Source organism: Truncatella angustata (genome assembly GCF_020726525.1).
Source record: "Truncatella angustata strain MPI-SDFR-AT-0073 chromosome Unknown BKA67scaffold_2, whole genome shotgun sequence".
Classification (NCBI taxonomy): domain Eukaryota; kingdom Fungi; phylum Ascomycota; class Sordariomycetes; order Amphisphaeriales; family Sporocadaceae; genus Truncatella; species Truncatella angustata.
Window position 1 is genome coordinate 8058067 of NW_025763382.1, and position 18135 is coordinate 8076201.

Genomic DNA, 18135 nt, shown 5'->3' on the forward strand with positions numbered 1-18135 from the left:
CTTCGGGTGCCTCAACACCTGTAAATACTCTTTAGCTTGCTATAACAAACCATTGTGATCCACCGTATACTCCAATTTCTCTTTTCTTTCTTTAGACCGCTCTCTGTGTCCTCACAAAGTCTCAGGACCTTTCGTTACTTATGCCTTGAACCGACAAGGGGACGGCATTGCTTAACTCGTCTAGCTTACCAATCGATACTACAGTTGGGTGCCAAAAGACAACTAGAAGAGAAATGAACTCGTAAATTGATTCAACACCATCCGGAGCGTTGAAGCGGGTCAGTACAACGTCAATAACTGGAGTTCAGCGCCTTCTGTACGCGGAACAAATCCGTACCGGATACTCCATAAGTGTTCATACGTCTGGCACACGCACACTATGGGAGCACAAGTAGTTTAAATTCTGCCGCGAAGGGAGATGGAGATTGGAAGTATCTCAGACCATGGAAGCCCGCTGGTTCCGTGGACAACTCATCAACCTTGTTGAAGTAGCGGCGCACCTAGGTACATCGTACATTGCATAAAACCCCCTCTTCTTCAGTGAGTTTTATCTACGTAGCACAACTAGAATCATAAGTCAATGATCATCCATGGGCGTTGTGCTTCTATCCCTTGCTGCAAATTACTCGCTCTTGGTGGGGGCCATTGACGTGGCTGACTGTCTTGGTCGGATCCGGGGCCCATGTCACCCATCTTGTAGTTACGTCTCACAACGAAAAACGTTGGGGGCCGTTCTGGCCGATGGTAGGGTCACCAATCACGCCATGGTACACCCTCTTCTTAGAAGGATATACAGTTGGTATCACTTCCTGCAACCCGTTCCCAAAATAGTGTCTTACTAGTAACATAGCCCAAAGCTAGATAGGTCTTCAACATTGGTGGATGAAGTGCTGCACAATCAATCAGTCAAAGGCAGATCAAACATGGAAATAAGTAAGTGACGTGTCACATGGTTTGGTGCTCACAGGTTGCATATGCAGTGCTTTATGCTGCTTACATACATACATAAAGTAAACGGTTCGGTGTGTCGCACGGGTCTTGTCAGTCGTTCCACAAATGCCTATTTTTGGTCAAAATGACGCAGCGTCCATTTACCCTTGGCTTCCTCCTTGAGTGCAGCCCTTGCATATCACTCTTCTACTGTAGTTAATGATACTAAATCCCTTGACAACCAGTTTTTCTTCTCACGAGGTGCTTCGTTTTTCCCTTTGACCATAAACATACTTCTCTGACCTAGTCATGGCGACGGACGCTGAGAAATGGAAGCAGCTTCCTCAGGATCACTTGGCTCGCTCGACCAAGGTACCTTGGTACCTCCCGAGCTTTGAACATAAACTCAAAACACCTTTTCGAAAACTTCTCGAGGAGTGGAGCAATATCTCACCAGACAACGTTGTTCCTCACGTCTATCGAATTGTATGTTACACTAGAATTGGAAGTAGCTATGGCTGATTCGGAACGCAGCGTGAAGAAGCATGGCAAGTCTTCCCTTGGCCATGTATTGGAGAGTTTTGGTTCATCGAGCAAGGTCTTCGCCGCCATCCAGACTACTCTCAAATACTTAACCGAATCATCTCCGCTCCGAATTCTAGGTTTCTCGACCTCGGAACATGCCTCGGCCAAGATGTTCGCACATTGGCTCACAATGGCGCGTCGCTGTCTAGCCTGTATGGCGCAGACGTACTTCCAGGTTTCAGAGATGCCGGGTACTCCCTCTTCAATGACAGCGACCGTCTCGACACATCTCACTTCGTTACTGGTGATATCTTCTCTGATGTTGACGATCTCGCAAAGACGCGAGGAACGTGGGATATCATTCACGTCGCCATGTTCCTGCACGTTTTCTCGCTTCCCGACCAAGAAGCTGCAAGCAGGAACACTTTGAAGCTGCTCAAACCCACGCCGGGGTCAACGGTCATAGGGACACAGACAGGCTCACTGGATTCGGGGGATTTCGTGCTAAAGCCACCGCTTTGTGAGCCAGGAGAACACAGAGTGATTTACCGGCAATCCAAGGATACTTTGAAGAACCTATTTGAAATGGCTGCGAAAACGATTGGTCTGAGTGTGAATGTCTGGACTGAGTACGATGAGAATGAGGCGAGGAAAAGGGCGGAGGGAAGGAAAGAGAAAGGCGAGGAATGGGAAAAGAAGGGGAGGTTTTTCGCTGGCAACAAAGAACGCAGGATCTTTTTTCGAGTCGAAATCATCTGAGACTACGTCACATCCATTTATAGAACAATTGTCCACTAGTGAGTGGTTTATCATCCCTGGCTCAGTATATGTATCTCATCTTTTCTCTGCTTCTCATGATTATCCACCGTGAGGCTTCGTGATGCAGCTCCTGGCTTCTCCTATTTTCATTGCTACTAGAGCCTGCCAAGCACGAGACAGAGCGCAATAGCGCTTAACATGATCCACTGCGGACTCATTGGGCGCCCATCACGATGTGCCAACACAGTACCGCGGGATACCACGACTCCGTTCAGGACCAGGGCGGCCTCTCGCGTGACTGGATGCATGCAACAGATGCCAACAGTGACCCGTAAAAGAGCGCCAGCGTAACCCGCCTGTTTGGGGCTCAATCTGCGTCCAGAGAGCTCAGACAACCATTTATTCTTTTCAGCGTAATAAATGACCCAAGACTTGGTGGGCACCGGGATGCCAATGAAGGGAATCGCAGATGTGATGCACAACAGGCCGAATGCCGTTGATACTACGTTTGGGAGGTTCCTGAATGTCGCCATGAGGAGCCGCCTAGGTACGGAATCCAAAGAAGAGGAAACGACTTTATCTCCAAAATGTAGCTGCCGGGCTTGATATGGACAGGCCAGCCTCAAAAATTGATCTAGAGTCGATGTTCACTGCCTCCAGAAGCGAGTCAATTGAGAGGGCCAGCTTGTAGGCTGCAGTGTAAAGTGGTGGTGGAGGCTGAGTTGCGTCTTGTTCAAAGGGCATGTAAAGGCGTGGATTTTACTTCTTGTTACGCTGGGGAAAGAGGGTTCCCCTTCCCCAGGGCCCAGGCGCGTGACTAAAATCTACGGTTGTGACCCGTCAGGCAGATGGCAAAGGCGCAACAGCTGTTCGCGGCCGTCCACTGAAGCCATGGTCCGTCACCGCCTCAGAGCCGTCACATTGAGAAAATCCTGATTTAATCTCACTGTGGTATGTTTAGTGACTAGCTTATGCGTTTGCCGAGCAGGGTGGAAATCATCCATGCAGTACCTAGATTATACAGGAAGACGACATGCATCTTAGGGCCAATCAGGTCTCGGAGGCACTAGCGCGTGCCAGATGCATTGAATCCTGGCTCAATAATCTGCAAATTGGATGGCTTTGCTTGGCAACTTGCATTATCACCAGCATTTAGCCGCCTCATTTTCCGTCGATCTCGCTATGTACTACAAGTACCGGTATATCATACCCTGTTGCCTATGTAGGAAGGCCGGCTATTGTTAGTTATGAGGTAGGCTATCTATCACGAGGCATACTCCCAACTTATGGGGCTGCTTTGTTTACCTTGATTGGCGAAAACCACCTAGTCCCCCCTCGGCTTACTGATGAACCGAGTAAATAATAAGTAGATCGTCAGTTATTTCTCTGATGGTGCATATTCTACCTTGAGGTCCTACACAGCAAGGCAAGCAAGGAACGTTGCCATCACAGCCGCGTGTCCTCGCATATGCATCACCTTTCGGCTAACAATGGGATTGGGAGTATCGAAGCCTGTACTCAAGGTGTGGTCTAGCCTAGAAGCATCATTGGTGTGGTGGTTGGTTTAGCCTATGACAGTTTCTACAGTTGATATAGAGGACTGTTGTAGTGAAGGTCTGGTGTAATGCACTGGAAGGAAGAGCCTAAATCTACTCGAGCATAGGATCGCAAGTGTAATGCTCTAAGCGTGAAATGATAGTATAGGTACTGTCAAGTAGTATATAGAAGTCTGAGATTACAAAAGAGAATATCGGTGTACAGAAAGTGGGATATACCCACTGGCTTAGTCACGTGATCACCACTTCCTAAGTTCGGTGATCCGCGAGCTCGTCGCCTTAGTACACGGAGTGCTCCCGGTACACTATAGACATCTACAGTCATTTATATTGCCACAAATCAAGTAATGTTAATATATAACTTAGTATTTAAAAGGTTTAAACATATATAATAAAACTATTATTTTTTCCCTCGAATCTTTTCCTTAATAATATTAATGTAATCTTTATTACTTAATTTAAAAACGTTAATATTTTTACGTTAAATTTCGTTAATATAACGACCTAGCCTAGGTGCCAGCCTAGCGCTTGAGCAGCGTACAGAGTACGCCCGTGCGTAGTCAGTGTAAAATCCCCGCTTCGTAACTAGCGATGGAGATATTTTATTCTCCCTTCCTTAAGAATAAGTCTTTAAATATAACGATTGCCCGAAGGAGCTTATCACTTAGTGACTCTACCGTATTATTATTATTATTATTAAATACGCCGTAGGACTCTAAGTCCCTCGGTACCTCTCCGGATTAAACCGTACGGTAAACCTTGCCTTAAGGGCTGGACAAAACCCGTACGCTTCGTGTGCTCTACGCTCTAATAGCGTCTACGTTATAGTGTCTATAATGCGACGTTGGTTCTCACCTAACCAACGTAACTACCCCTGAAAAGACTGGCTATCCCCTATATAGGATAGTCTCCCCGTTTGTAATAGCCACCGAACTAGAACCTTCGACACGTTCGGAATTAACGTAGCCGCGGCGAGGTCGCGGCGTGTATCCAGTCTTACCGGAGCTATAGAGCTCCTTAGGCGTGCTTGAGCCTCTTCTAATAGCCCGCAATCGAGGAATACGTGTACGACTGTTTCAGGGGCTTCGCCGCAACGGCAGAGGGGTGTATACGCTCCGAACGCGTCTATTCTAAATAAGAAGGCTGCGAGTCCAATCCGTTCAGACCGGATTTGGAAGATTATCGTGGCTTCTTTCCTCTTAAACTTCTCGTACTGTTTTAGACCGGTTCCAGGGGCTTCATCGGCTAATGCTCTGCGTTGGCGGTCATCTTGCGATAAGCCTGGGTCCCCTTCGTAAAGGATCTCTGTACCTTCCGTAGCCCAAGCTAGGTCGATAGTTGAGTCCCTTTGGTTGTGTCTGCTCCTTGTTACCTCCCCGTACGGTGTTATTAACGTAAGTCGCCACCGTTGCGCCCACGTTGTTACTTTCTCACTATGCCTTGACTCTCGCCCGTGTATATCCCATAACGGGTGGTGGGTGTTAAAATCCCTTACGAGCAAGTGCTTTCCTTTAGGAGCGTCGCTTGGGAGCTCTGTTAAAGGGCTGACCCAGCTGCTTATTTGGTTCGGTGAGTAAATAGACCATATCGTGACTGGTTCCAAGCCTTTTGTAAGTGTAATACATGCCCAGTCGTGGCCTGACCGGGGGTGTAGTGTTATTATGTCGTATCTTTTGTGTACGTAGAGCGCTGCTCGTCCGCTGCTATATACTACTTTGTAGCTCGACTAAGATGGGCAGTAAATAATCCCGTTTTTCACCTATGGTTCTTGGAGCGTAATGAAGTCGCTACCTCCTCCCTTGTCTAACGCTAGTATTACGTTGGACCTTGATCCTACGGTATTCTAATAGAGGGTTGTGATTCCCATTATGCTGTAGAGGGTGGTGGCATTCGGCTGTCTTTTGCTGTAGTGGTCCACTGGCGGAGCCGAGCTGCGGACTGTTCCCTTTGGGCGGCTTGCTTCTTCGACCCGCCTACTGGGCGTCCGCGTTTTGATGACACTACGGTAAAGCTATCCTTACTTCTTGGCTGGCTTGTGTGGTCGGCTATAGGTAGGGAGTTAGGCGGGGTAAGCCGTCCTTTGCTTTGCGATCCCTCGGTGTAGCTACGGACCTCGAACTAACGTGGTCGGTGGGTATACGCCTCCGCCGCTCTTTCACGCTACTTAATCGCGGCTGGACAGCTGCGGTCCCACGCAAGGTGTGGCCCTGTGTAGTTGATATAGCGTTTTGTTCCCTTTTCGCCCTTTTAAGGGCATCCTTTTTCCCCGTCTAGGTGGGCCGTGGCTGCGCAGATGCCACATCGTGGTGTCTTTTTGCAGAACCTTACGATATGGTCGTATTTATAGCAGCGGAAGCACTGGCGTACCCGGAGCGTTACATCGTATGGTTCGCAGCTAAATACTAACGCTTCCCATACTAGCCCGTAGTCGTAGAGCTTCTTCGCTACCTCTACGCTATCCACGTGGATGATTAGAGCTCCGTACAAGGCCTAGGGGGCTTTTGGGAGGCTCTTCTTCGCTTTAATAACGTGGTCATCCACTTCGTTAACTTCGAGGATATCCCGTAAGATCTTTGTTTTATCGTGGGCTGCCCGTAATAGCTTTGTTAGGATGCCTTTCGCTAGTACCGTTACCTCCCGGCGAGTAAGTAGTGCTTTCTCTCCGAAGGCGCTACTTACCCACTGTTGGTTAATAGTGGCCGTTTAGATAGTCCCGTGTTTAAACGTAACTACCGTGTCGCCGCTATATAGCTTACGGACTGTTATCGTATCGCTAACGCTACGAGCTTTGTTTACTGCCTTTAATACTTTGGTAGTGGACCTATTCTTTAACTGGTCCCCTTAGATTCCTTTTATTACCACCTCTCTCTCGCGGCTTGCCGGTATAATTACCGCTTGCTTTTACGGGTCGACCCCGCTATGTCCTCGCTACGTACCCGCTACGACTTTAGCCTAGGTCGTATCCGTCGTGTTCTTCCTTTCCGTAAGGGCCACTTATACCGATTATACGGACTATAAGATCGCTTGTTATAACCCGGCTAGAGCTTTAATTATATCCTCTTTGCTAGCCGTACGGCTCCTATCCTCGAGGGAGCGGAGCTAGTACTATCGGCCTATTAACTCCGTTAATTCACCAGTCTTTTCGGGGGTAACTAAGCTGGTTATCATCGATTCGACAAGTTGTAGTTCGCTACCAGTAGCCTTATTCACATTCGCTTCGCTGCTTTTTCGCTGTTTCTCCGTTACGCCCGCGCCATTCGGGGCGTAGGTGCTCTTGTTTGCTTAGGGGTGGTGAAAACTCTGATCGAGTCCGCCCCACCCTTCGTCAATTGCCATCGGCGCCGCCATCGCGTTACGCCTACGTCTCGACGTAAGTGCGCGATCGTAAAAAGCGGGAGTCGATAGTAAGGATTCAATTGCCGTGCCCGGCGTGTTAATTAGACGCGATTTCGTAGAGTTACCGTTCTTTAGAGTTAACGGATTCTAATCACTTAAACCCCTTTGACTCTACCGTAATTATTACAGTTAGTTATACATGGAAACGGCCATTAACGAATCGAGAAATATAATATTAAACTCGAGTATAATAATCTTTTAAAGTTATCTCGGTAATTTTCGACGGAGTTATGAGATTAATAAACTTTCCGTTTCATCGCGGACGTTTTCGTATAATATTATATCGTAATATATTAAAGTGCTCTTCTCAGTATAAACAGTTCTCATTCCATTCACAACAGCGGAGCGAGGATACCGATATCAGTGCAAAGAATGAGAAGCAAAATGCATTCCTATCAGCTATAGCAGCGCAGGACGTAGCGCGAATCACATGGAGATCTTTACTATGTTTGCTGTTGGTCATTGTATGCTTCGTAGTGAAACCTCAAGACATGCCGATGTTCCTCAAGTTGGCACACCAGTTATCATCAGCTGACGAAATGTTCGAGAAATTTGCAGATAGCAGACTCAAAGTATCAAAAATACTCAGAAACCAGCATATTTCTTCGTTAGTTGTCGCGGCTTGCCTTCGAGCTAAGAAGACGTATCGGGGATTGGTGAAGAATGACAGAGGGCGTAGAAGTGAGTCACTAGGTTTTCTTTGAAGCCTGGGCTTGCTGTATTTTGGTGACTGACGCATTGTAGAAAGTACGTATACCGATGGCAATGTATAGGTTGCCACAATCTGAGTCTATATTGACTATCTCTTTGGGATCGGACACATCACCATGAAGGAGCACCACACTTGGAACACTGATTGAGACTATATTTGTTGAAGTCGAGAATAGACTTAACTTCCATATTATGGGTAGCGAGAACTTGGTTATGATCAATGCTGTCGAATAGAATTTTGACTCCAACGGAGAGTTAACCCACAACTCATGGAGATGCAGATATTATCCTGCTTCTTGCGATTGCATACGAAGATCGCATATATGCTCTCCATTGATTGCTGCTGTTGTAGTTGCTATCCATGCAGCAGGAATACAATCATTGCTTCTAGCAACAAGAGAGACTCGAAAAAGCTCTTGCCAGGACAGCAGGTTCGTAGCCAGCACCACGGACAGGTTGCAGAGGCCGCCTTCGCTGGCCGGTACACAGGGTTGGGACATTTGTGACCCCCCGCAGGAAACCTAGGGAGTAGGACGTCTGCGGGAAAAGAGGGAGTAACCCATCTCCTGTAGTCTCGAGGCACTTCCAGATGGCATCGTCTGTAGGCTCGAGGCACTTGCAGAAGGCATTGCGTGTAAGCTCGAGGCACTTGCAAACGGCTGTCACTTGCTAGTTACCCGAGGGCACCCGCAAGGAATTTCACCTGCCAGGCTCACCAACAGTCTCACTCAGAGTGCATTCGTGCTCATAACTGGACGACTCGAAGCGATTTATTGTCACAAACGCCTTACCATCCTTGGTTGCTTCATATTTGGTGTCTTCTCCTTGGTGAATGCTTTCTGCACCAATTACGAAGCTTTCATAGCGGCTCGAGCTCTCACTGGGGTGGGGGGCAGCATTATGATCACCATCATGATTCCCCCTGGTCGATCGCGCAACCTGTTCCTCGGCTTCTTTGCGGCGTTTCCTCCTCTTAGGGGCTCGCTGGGGGCCGTGCTCACTGGTATATTCATCGACTCAGTTGGTTGGAAATGGCTCTTTATTCTGATGTGAGTAACTGCCTGGAAGTCATCCTGCCATATTCATAAATCACCGAAGCGGAACGTTGACAGCCATAATAACCGTATGGGTTATGCTCATCACGCCTAAAGAGACCCCTATCGATGAGCATGGCAGGATCGACTACATTGGTGCATTTTCGGGAATGGGTAGCCTGGTGATTTTTAATATTGTGTGCAAGTAAGTTTGCCGTTATTGAGACGGAGGTTAATAAAAAAAGGCGCAGAAGCAACCACCGGCTAGAGCTGCCTTATATTTCTCCGCAGGAATTACACTCGTTGGCTTGCGTTTTAGATATTTGCTTTGTGAGGATGCCAAAAATTGATCGCAATGGCTGGGAAGATGATGGAATTGCAGAAGCCGAAGGAAACGGGCTAGAGGCGACCTCTACGGCTCTTTCGCTGTAGACAAATTACAAAGGTTCCTGAGCCTCTCTTTCTTTTCTTAGGAGTCTCACAGAAGACGACAATAATTAGGATTATGCCGAATCATAGTGTGAACAGCGACAATGAATGACCTGCTCATTCCCAATGCAGAGTTTAATGAAGCAGTGTTGTGCGGACCTCTAGTAGAAACATAAGACCACTTCCTTAATGCTCTTGCTAACATGGCACTTCCGCTTGTCAAAGTCGACTACTACCCGCCATGTCTCAAGACGGGAAAATCTAATTATGACAGCTTTTACAATTGATATAGAGGACTGTTGTAGTGAAGGTCTGGTGTAATGCACTGAAAGGAAGAGCCTAAATCTACTAGAGCATAGGATAGCGAATACAGTGCTCGCCTAAGCATGGGATCGTAGGTATAACGCTCTAGGCGTGAAATGATAGTATAGGTATTGTCAAGTAGTATATAAAAGTCTAAGAGTACAAAAGAGAATATCGGTGTACAGAAAGTGGGCATATACCCACTAGCCTAGTCACGTAATCACCACTTCCCAAGTTCGGTGATCCGCGAGCTCGTAGCCTTAGTGTACGGAGTGCTCTCCGTACACTGTGGACGTCTATAGTCATTCATATTATTATACACCCCCGAAGCTAGATTAGACCTAATCTGGCTTCCTTATCCGTTAAGTAACTAATATGATAACCGTAGTTATCCCTTATAGCTATTTGAACTACGGTGCTCTTAGAGTACGGGTTCTTACCTACGTGTTTCTGCCTAGGTGACTATAATCACTATTAAGACGACGTAAGTCTTTTGCTTCTCTAATAATTAGCTGCTTATTTATATGTTGTTAGGCATAAAGTAACAAGGCTAATTAAACTAATAAGTAAACTAACATACTCCTCGAGTACGTTATTACTTATTATAATACTTCCGTAAATATAACGGTTAACGTACCCCGTAATTACTTTACCTTTACTTATCTTACGGGACGAGTATACTCGTAAATAAAGGTATATTTACTTAGAAGTAGCTTAGAGCACTAATTATTAACGATTATTACTCTATTATAAAGTGTCGCGTAATAGTCGTGGTTAATAAATAATTATTATGGTTTATTATCGCGTTTAAATAATAATTATACCATTATTTACGCGATAATAATGGTTAAGATATAAAGCGTATATAAATAAACCCTTATAAGTATACATTATGCCGTATACCCTTTACGGATTTAAATTCAGTGACAAAAAACTAGCGCGAAGGATTAACTAAGGGTATACGGATTTTCAAAGGATAAATATACGGATTTACTAGGAAACCAATGTTCTTATTATCGTAATAAGCTATAATTTTAATAAATGAGTAATCTAACTATTATAATCTTAAATTAGTTGTTAAATTCCGGATTAGACTTATAATTATAAAGATATTTTAATAAGAAAAGTTAAGGTAAAAATGTAAATGTTCCTCGTTAGAAATGTATAGGCTAGCAAACTAACTAGGCCGGAATAATACTATAACTTATAATTTATTAATTAATTGAAAAATGTAGTAATATAAATGACTATAAATGTCCATAGTGTACGGAGAGCACTCCGTACACTAAGGCGACGAGCGCGTAAATCACCGAACTTAAGAAGTAGTAATTACGTGATTAGGCTAGTAAATATATACCCACTTTTTATACACCGACATTCTCTTTTATACTTTTATGCTCTTCCTTTTAGTGTATTATACTCGACTTTTATTATAATAGTCCTTTATATTAATTATAAAAACTATTATATAATGCTTCTTTATCTTTAAAATGGAATTATTCTTTATATTACTAGATTATAAGTTACTTATATATTGAAGTAGTGAGTGTTGGCTGTACCAATACTACAAGGGAGCCAAGTGGGTCGTACGACCTTCGTCGTGGTTGTCCGGGGTCTGATCAATATAAGGTCGAAGGGATGGAACTTGTAAATAGTCGAACGGACATGCTTCTTCACACTTTTGATTTCGGTAACGTGGTCAGTTTATGCAACAGTGCATTTGGAAGACGACGAGAATGGCTCGTCGTCACTAATTAACATTATTTTGGTCATTAAGTTCATTCTTTCCATTCATTCATAAGTGATTAGTCCGCGAGTGAACCAGCGAGTTCGTCGTGAGGCTTATAACCTAAGGGATAAGACAGTGGTCCTGGTTTAATATAAATAACGTAAAAGTAACGAAAAAGCTTTACGATTATAAACTAGTATAAAAAGCGTTAGTATTTAGCTACGAACTATACGATATAACGCTCCGGGTACGTTAGTGCTTCCGTTATTATAAATACGACTATATCGCGAGGTTTTATAAAAAGACGTTATAATATAACATTTACGTAGCCACGGCCTATTATTAAATGTTCAATGAACTTTACTAAAGTTCATTGTTTCGTACACTAGTCGTTAAAAAGACAAGGCGTATAGTTTATTGAAAATCCGTAAGCAAAGTTCATTGACCTTTTTAAGTCTAATTTATAAAATACATATATTAAATGGAAGCGCTCGGGCTTAGCATTTTAAATATATCTTTAGAATCGTCGTACGACATACATAGTAATAGGCATTCCGAGTTGAAATACTTGCGAAAAGTCTTAATGGGGGAACTAGTTAATCAAAACGCGGGGTATAAGCCTTTTTAAAAAGTGGGGTCTATGTCCGTCGTACGTAACTTAAGCAGTTTCGACTAGCCTAAAGAACTAGAGAGTAAGGTCTACTAACCGTCGTACGTAACTCAAGCAGTTTCGACTAGCCTAAAGAACTAGAGAGTAAGGTCTACTAACCGTCGTACGTAACTCAAGTAGTTTCGACTAGCCTAAAGAACTAGAGAGAAAAGTCTATAGCCGTCGTACGTAACTCAAGCAGTTTCGACTAGCCTGAAGAACTAAAGAGTAAGGTCTATAACCGTCGTACGCAACTTAAGTAGTTTCGACCAGCCTAAAGAACTAGAGAGTAAGGTCTATAGCCGTCGTACGCAACTCAAGCAGTTTCGACTAGCCTGAAGAACTAGAGAGTAACGTCTATAACCGTCGTACGTAACTCAAGTAGTTTCGACCAGCCTGAAGAACTAGAGAGTAAGGTCTATAGCCGTCGTACGCAACTCAAGCAGTTTCGACTAGCCTGAAGAACTAAAGAGTAACGTTTATAGCCGTCGTACGTAACTTAAGCAGTTTCGACCAGCTTGAAGAACTAGAGAGTAAGGTCTATAGCCGTTGTACGCAACTCAAGTAGTTTCGACTAGCCTGAAGAACTAGAGAGTAACGTTTATAGCCGTCGTACGTAACTTAAGCAGTTTCGACCAGCCTGAAGAACTAGAGAGTAAGGTCTATAGCCGTCGTACGTAACTCAAGCAGTTTCGACTAGCCTAAAGAACTAGAGAGTAACGTCTATAGCCGTCGTACGCAACTCAAGCAGTTTCGACTAGCTTGAAGAACTAGAGAGTAAGGTCTATAACCGTCGTACGTAACGTAAGTAGTTATTACTAATACTTAAAGCTAGAATAAAACATTTTATTCCTTATATTTATCTAGTTATTCTTATAAAACATCGTCGTACGACGCATTTTAATATTATTTAATATCTTAATATAATTGTACAATTATTCCGAGGTAGCCTTATAATGTTAAAAAAAGTATAGCCTATCACTTAAAGGCGTTATGGTATAACAGTTAAGCGGTAAACTCGATATCTAAAGGTTTAGGGTTTAATTTAGCTGACAAAATCTAGAAAATGGATTTTATTATTAGTACCGAAAAGTCCACCCATAATAGTCGTACGACGGTTACCATCCTCACTAGTAACGAAGATGTGAATAACATTATTAAGGGTTTATGTACTAATGTAAGTAATACTACGAATATATGTTATACGACGCCTAAGTATAATAGGACTTGTAAAAGGCCCTCTAGGAAAAGCCTGCTCGTAATATCGAGGCGTATAATAACAGAATCGACCCGGATAAGGTCCGCACCCGCCCGTCTTATATAAATGCTATTATGATTTAGAGTCGTAATAAGTAATAATTGAAATATACGTTGTACGACGACTAATAATAGTAGGGTTAGAGGGGGAGACTTATACGTAGTGTGTTAGGAATAGTGGAAGGGGACTATTCGTACAGTGCATTCGGGTAAAGGGACATTTCGGAGGATGTTATGGCAATTACAAGTGGCGCGACCATGTAGCTAAATGTAACATGTATGCTCTAAATGAGTTGGACAACGATGTAATCATGGTCGAGGGCAAGAGAGTTACAAAGGTCGAGTAAGTAGAGGACAAGTTTATAATAAGTATTATAAATTCATGACTTTTTTTTTTTTAATTGAATTAATTTAAATTATATACGTCGTACGACGTATAAAGGGAAACATTTAACCATTTATTTTATAAAGAATCTTAAATGGCGGTGAACATTGAATATTTTACATTTGTCGTACGGTACTCTTTGCTCTTTTTACCTTTCTCTTTTTTACATTTTCTTCTAATAATTTAGGAATGGATCCTTTCATTTATTTACAAGAATTCAAACTTGTGGTTTGCAAAGATTGTAAATATACATGCCTTAGTAACGAAACTTTTATATATCTTCGTACGAAGCATTACGAGATTCCTAAAGCTAGGAGGAGCCATATTTGTAATGCCGTATAATAGCTCCTTAGTATTCTTTAAACCCTAAAAGACCTAAATTAATTATAATATCCTAACTTAATACATGCGCTAATTCTAATGCTTTAAAAGCCAAGAACAGATGGATTTAAATGTAAAAGCTGTTAATATATTGCTTGCTAACTATAAAAGATTTAAGATCATTGTCGTACGAAGCATAATTAGAAGAATATATGGGTAAAAGGTGGGGATATACGGCGGAAAGCGACGATACCCCGTAATAATCTGCTATAAGAAACTAACGTCCATTGCTAATACTTCTTTATTAGCCGTAACAAAAAACGGTGGTTCGAAGTGTCTAGCACGTTGTACGATAACCAAGTTTCTTTAATTCGACATAGTATAAAAGAGGAAGCTTCGAAACATATCTTGGATTTATTTGTTATTAAATCTATTGCATTTAACCATCGTACGAAGATTATTCAAGATAATTACTATAAAACAAAGCCGAACCTATGGTTATAACGTGTTAAGTGGGTCTAACACTTATAAGGCTTAGATTTCGATAAGTTATAAGCATCGATCAGTCTAGATATAAGTTAAGGTTAGATAAACGAAACAAATGAGGCCTACGTATTAGAAGAACTTTGGGCCAGTTTGGACAGAGTCGTACGAAGCGCGTAAGAGACAGTAACCCTAGAAGTTGTAGGGACTACTATATTATTTGAAATTAACCGTAAGGCTATTGATTAAAAGCTTAGAACGCTATTCTATAGTCGAATGGAACTATTAACCGTTATACGATATACGAGCGTATAGAGACACATTCTTGGTTACTTCCACCGGACACAAAATTGGGCAGATATAAACCGACCATCGTACGAACTTATTAAATAATAAGGCGATACATTTAACGACTTAGTTGAATTTATTTAAATTTAACTAAAGCTAATATTAGAAACTGTAATTTCTATACTAAATCGTAAGTTATTAAACTTGTTGGTTTTTCTCTTAGACTACGTTATTCCCGATACACCGTACGAAAGTGTTCTTTTAAGCGCATTAAGCGTTTGTGGCTTAAAAGGTGATATAGAGATAATAGCTTGGAATAAGGCTAAGGATTATACTTGGATTTACTTAGCTGTTATCAAGTTTGCCCGGTTATTCGTCGTATAATAGTTATATCTTGATTATATACGGATTGATTTAATCTCGGAACGGGTATTTGCTTTAGGCTTGTTTAAAGTCGTACGACGGAAGGCTTAACGTTTTATGACGATCGTGTCTGACAAGTCTATGCTATCACCCATCGATTGGATATTCGAGTTAAGGTCGTACGGCTTGAAAATCCGCTTTATTATAGTTATAATGGGTTTTATCTTTTGGGAAGGTTTGTATATCACGTACTAAAAGATTATAGTCTTTATAAACGAGCTTTCCGAAATGATTTAGAATATTATAACTGAATTACGTCGTACGATACAAGAGTTATTATTCATTAAGGATGAATCTGACCTTTTAAGTGTTAATTTGTCAGAATTAAAAGACGATGTTAGCTAAGAGCGATCTAAGTATTCATTTATTCAAGACGATCGAAACTAATGGTCTGTTAATGGCTAGGACTAGGTCGTATAACGTATACTTACAAATCAACGACTTAAATTTAATTGATTTATGCCTGATTCTCTATCTTAAATGCCATTTTAGTTAAATGCTGTTAAAGATTATGCTAAGTTAATTAAGAGCTTTCTTAGAAAGCTTTTAATCTTAATGCATTTATTAAGTGGTTAACCAGGTCGTACGACAGAGATTCTAAGTCTTAGATATTAAAATACATCGTACGGAGGTATTCGGAACATCTTCTTATATAAAGGCTTGGTTTGCTTCGTAACTTCTTATTATAAGAATTACGTAATAACGGAACAATTAAAAGTTATCCACCGATATTTACCTTAAAATATTAGCATTGATTTCGTACGATATCTTTGGCTAGTATTACTATTTTAGCAAAAAGTTCAAGGGATTATTTAAGATTTAGCCGAAGTTAGCCCATTTCTATGGACGTATGATATCGTACGAAGGAAAGACGATAATAATATTGCATTCTAAGGCTATTTATTAGACGAACTTTAGTTTAGTGATAAGATGCGTAATATCTTATAATTACATAGCGTACGACTAATTGGGGTTAAGTTAAACATTAGTGCTTGGCGACATATTACAATTGCCATTTCTCGACGATTTTTAAATGGCGATTTCGGTGATTCTAATTACGAAGGCGATTATAAATCGTACGACGATATAGGCGACGAATTAGATAGCATTTAGGACTTATAAAGCGGCTATAGTACATTAGTAACGGGCATAATATATGCCCGTGAATTACAACAAGGTAGCTTTGGTATTGCCGTACGACAAGAGTAATTTCGGAAGATTAGCATATTATGGCATCGATTCTTTATAATTAGCATGTCGAACCAGCTATATAATACTGCTATTCAGTCGTACGACAAAGAACGGGAAGCATCAAAAGTCCAAAGGTTACATCGTCTAGGACAAGTTGATCTCCGGGGACTATTACGCCAAATGCTTGAAAAAGAGGATGTATCATTCCGGGGAAACTAAGAAGGGGTTCTTCGAGCCGTCGTACGAGGGTTAATACTAATTTTGCAGGTTATAAGTACTAGTGGTGGAAAGAGTTTATCATTTATGTTACCCGTATATGCTTTGTACGACGGTATTACCATTGTTATTATTTTAATGGTTGCTTTATAAGAGGATTTATACCGTCGGTGTTAAGAATGCCGTATCGAATCAAGTATTTAGTCTTTATCAAAACCAAAATCAACCCGTGTTATTTTAATAATACCCGAATCTATTATTATAAAAGCTTTTCGGATATTTGTTAACACGTTACGCGTACGATAACAATTAGATCGCGTCGTTTTCGATGAATGTTATATAGTATTGGATAGTACACCAGAATTTCGCCCATTACTAGCTGAGGTTGGTCGTACGATTATCGACTTTGGTGTTTAACTAGTATTCTTAACGGCGACACTACCTATTCGTGACTAGGCACATTTCTTTTCAATTATTGGGACGGACTAAAAGCAGGTTTAGATCTATCGTAATCGTACGACGAGGAAGAATATTACATATAAGATTATATACGTCTTTAGTATCGAAGATAAGGAACTAGAAGTCGTACGACAAGTCTAACGCATTCTCCAAGAACATACATCTATAAAGATTATTATATATTGTGGACGTATCGATTAAGCCGAACAACTAGCAGATGAGCTTAGTTATACGATGTACTATGCGAAAGTAGATAATCTTGAAGGAAAACGGAGACGGATTCAAGAATGGATTTCGAACGGCGGTGTACTTATAGCAACCAATGCTATTAGAGTAAGGTTAGATATACCCGACGTACGATACGTATTTCATATTAAATTACCACGACGAATACGCGATTATATCTAAGAAAGTGGACGAGCAAGACGTGATAATCTTCGAAGCGAAGCTATTATTATCTTAAGTTTACAACGTATAGTAAAGTTTGAAAAGGAGCTAGTATGGGTAAACCCAGAGCTATAAGATATACTAGACTTCGTACGAGGTATAAATGGTTGTAAGAGGGTAGTGTTAGATTCGGTTATGGATGGTATTTCTGACCGATTAGGATGTCAAATTAACGAAGAGCCGTGTGATTTATGCGAAAGAAATCAAGGGATAGAAAAGGAGAGGGACATGGTTAAAAATACGGACAGAACAAAATCGTACGAAGCTATGGCACAAATAGCTAGTATATAACAAAACCAAAGTACATGGTAACAAAGGGTCGTACGGCAAGATATACAAAGAGAAGTAGAAGAGGTAGAACAACTCAAGTAATGGTTAAGGGATTGGGATGGTATATGTATGATATGTTAGTAGGAGGATGGATTTACAAGTATTATACGACATCCAAAGGATATCTGCCCGAGGGAAGAGAATAGGGTTAGGGTTAGGGTTAGGGTTAGGGTTAGGGTTAGGGTTAGGGTTAGGGTTAGGGTTAGGGTTAGGGTTAGGGTTAGGGTTAGGGTTAGGGTTAGGGTTAGGGTTAGGGTTAGGGTTAGGGTTAGGGTTAGGGTTAGGGTTAGGTTAGGGTTAGGGTTAGTTAGGGT

The 18135-nt window shown here is 41.9% G+C and overlaps 4 protein-coding genes across 4 annotated transcripts; 3 read left to right on the forward strand and 1 right to left on the reverse strand.

Annotated features, from left to right (window-relative positions):
* Nucleotides 1-1073: 1073 nt before the first annotated feature.
* BKA67DRAFT_689797 (uncharacterized protein) lies at nt 1074-2215 on the forward strand (the record flags this gene model as incomplete). The annotated part of the gene is made up of 2 exons (XM_046109117.1): nt 1074-1416; nt 1465-2215. Exons 1-2 carry the CDS (start codon nt 1240-1242, stop codon nt 2212-2214), a joined length of 927 nt encoding a protein of 308 aa, XP_045962994.1. The 5' UTR covers nt 1074-1239.
* A 1-nt stretch (nt 2216) lies between these two features.
* BKA67DRAFT_558981 (uncharacterized protein) lies at nt 2217-2983 on the reverse strand. The gene has a single exon (XM_046102357.1). It carries the CDS (start codon nt 2745-2747, stop codon nt 2370-2372), a length of 378 nt encoding a protein of 125 aa, XP_045962995.1. The 5' UTR covers nt 2748-2983; the 3' UTR covers nt 2217-2369.
* Nucleotides 2984-8789: 5806 nt separating this feature from the next.
* On the forward strand, nt 8790-9120 carry BKA67DRAFT_656902 (uncharacterized protein; the record flags this gene model as incomplete). Its single annotated transcript, XM_046107021.1, has 2 exons — nt 8790-8926; nt 8976-9120. 2 exons carry the CDS (start codon nt 8790-8792, stop codon nt 9118-9120), a joined length of 282 nt encoding a protein of 93 aa, XP_045962996.1.
* A 3853-nt stretch (nt 9121-12973) lies between these two features.
* Nucleotides 12974-13648, forward strand: BKA67DRAFT_558983 (uncharacterized protein). The gene is made up of 3 exons (XM_046102358.1): nt 12974-13198; nt 13267-13320; nt 13443-13648. Exons 1-3 carry the CDS (start codon nt 13088-13090, stop codon nt 13623-13625), a joined length of 348 nt encoding a protein of 115 aa, XP_045962997.1. The 5' UTR covers nt 12974-13087; the 3' UTR covers nt 13626-13648.
* The last annotated feature ends 4487 nt before the right edge of the window (nt 13649-18135 follow it).

Bases quoted from the DNA above. Each gene is read 5' to 3' on its own strand.
- BKA67DRAFT_558983 (XM_046102358.1), top strand. From the start codon at position 13,088: ATGGATTTTATTATTAGTACCGAAAAGTCCACCCATAATAGTCGTACG. The intron at 13,199-13,266 runs GTAAGTAATACT...AAGGCCCTCTAG, and splicing joins TTAAGGGTTTATGTACTAAT to GAAAAGCCTGCTCGTAATAT. The intron at 13,321-13,442 runs GTCCGCACCCGC...ACTTATACGTAG, and splicing joins ACAGAATCGACCCGGATAAG to TGTGTTAGGAATAGTGGAAG.
- BKA67DRAFT_558981 (XM_046102357.1), bottom strand. From the start codon at position 2,747: ATGGCGACATTCAGGAACCTCCCAAACGTAGTATCAACGGCATTCGGC.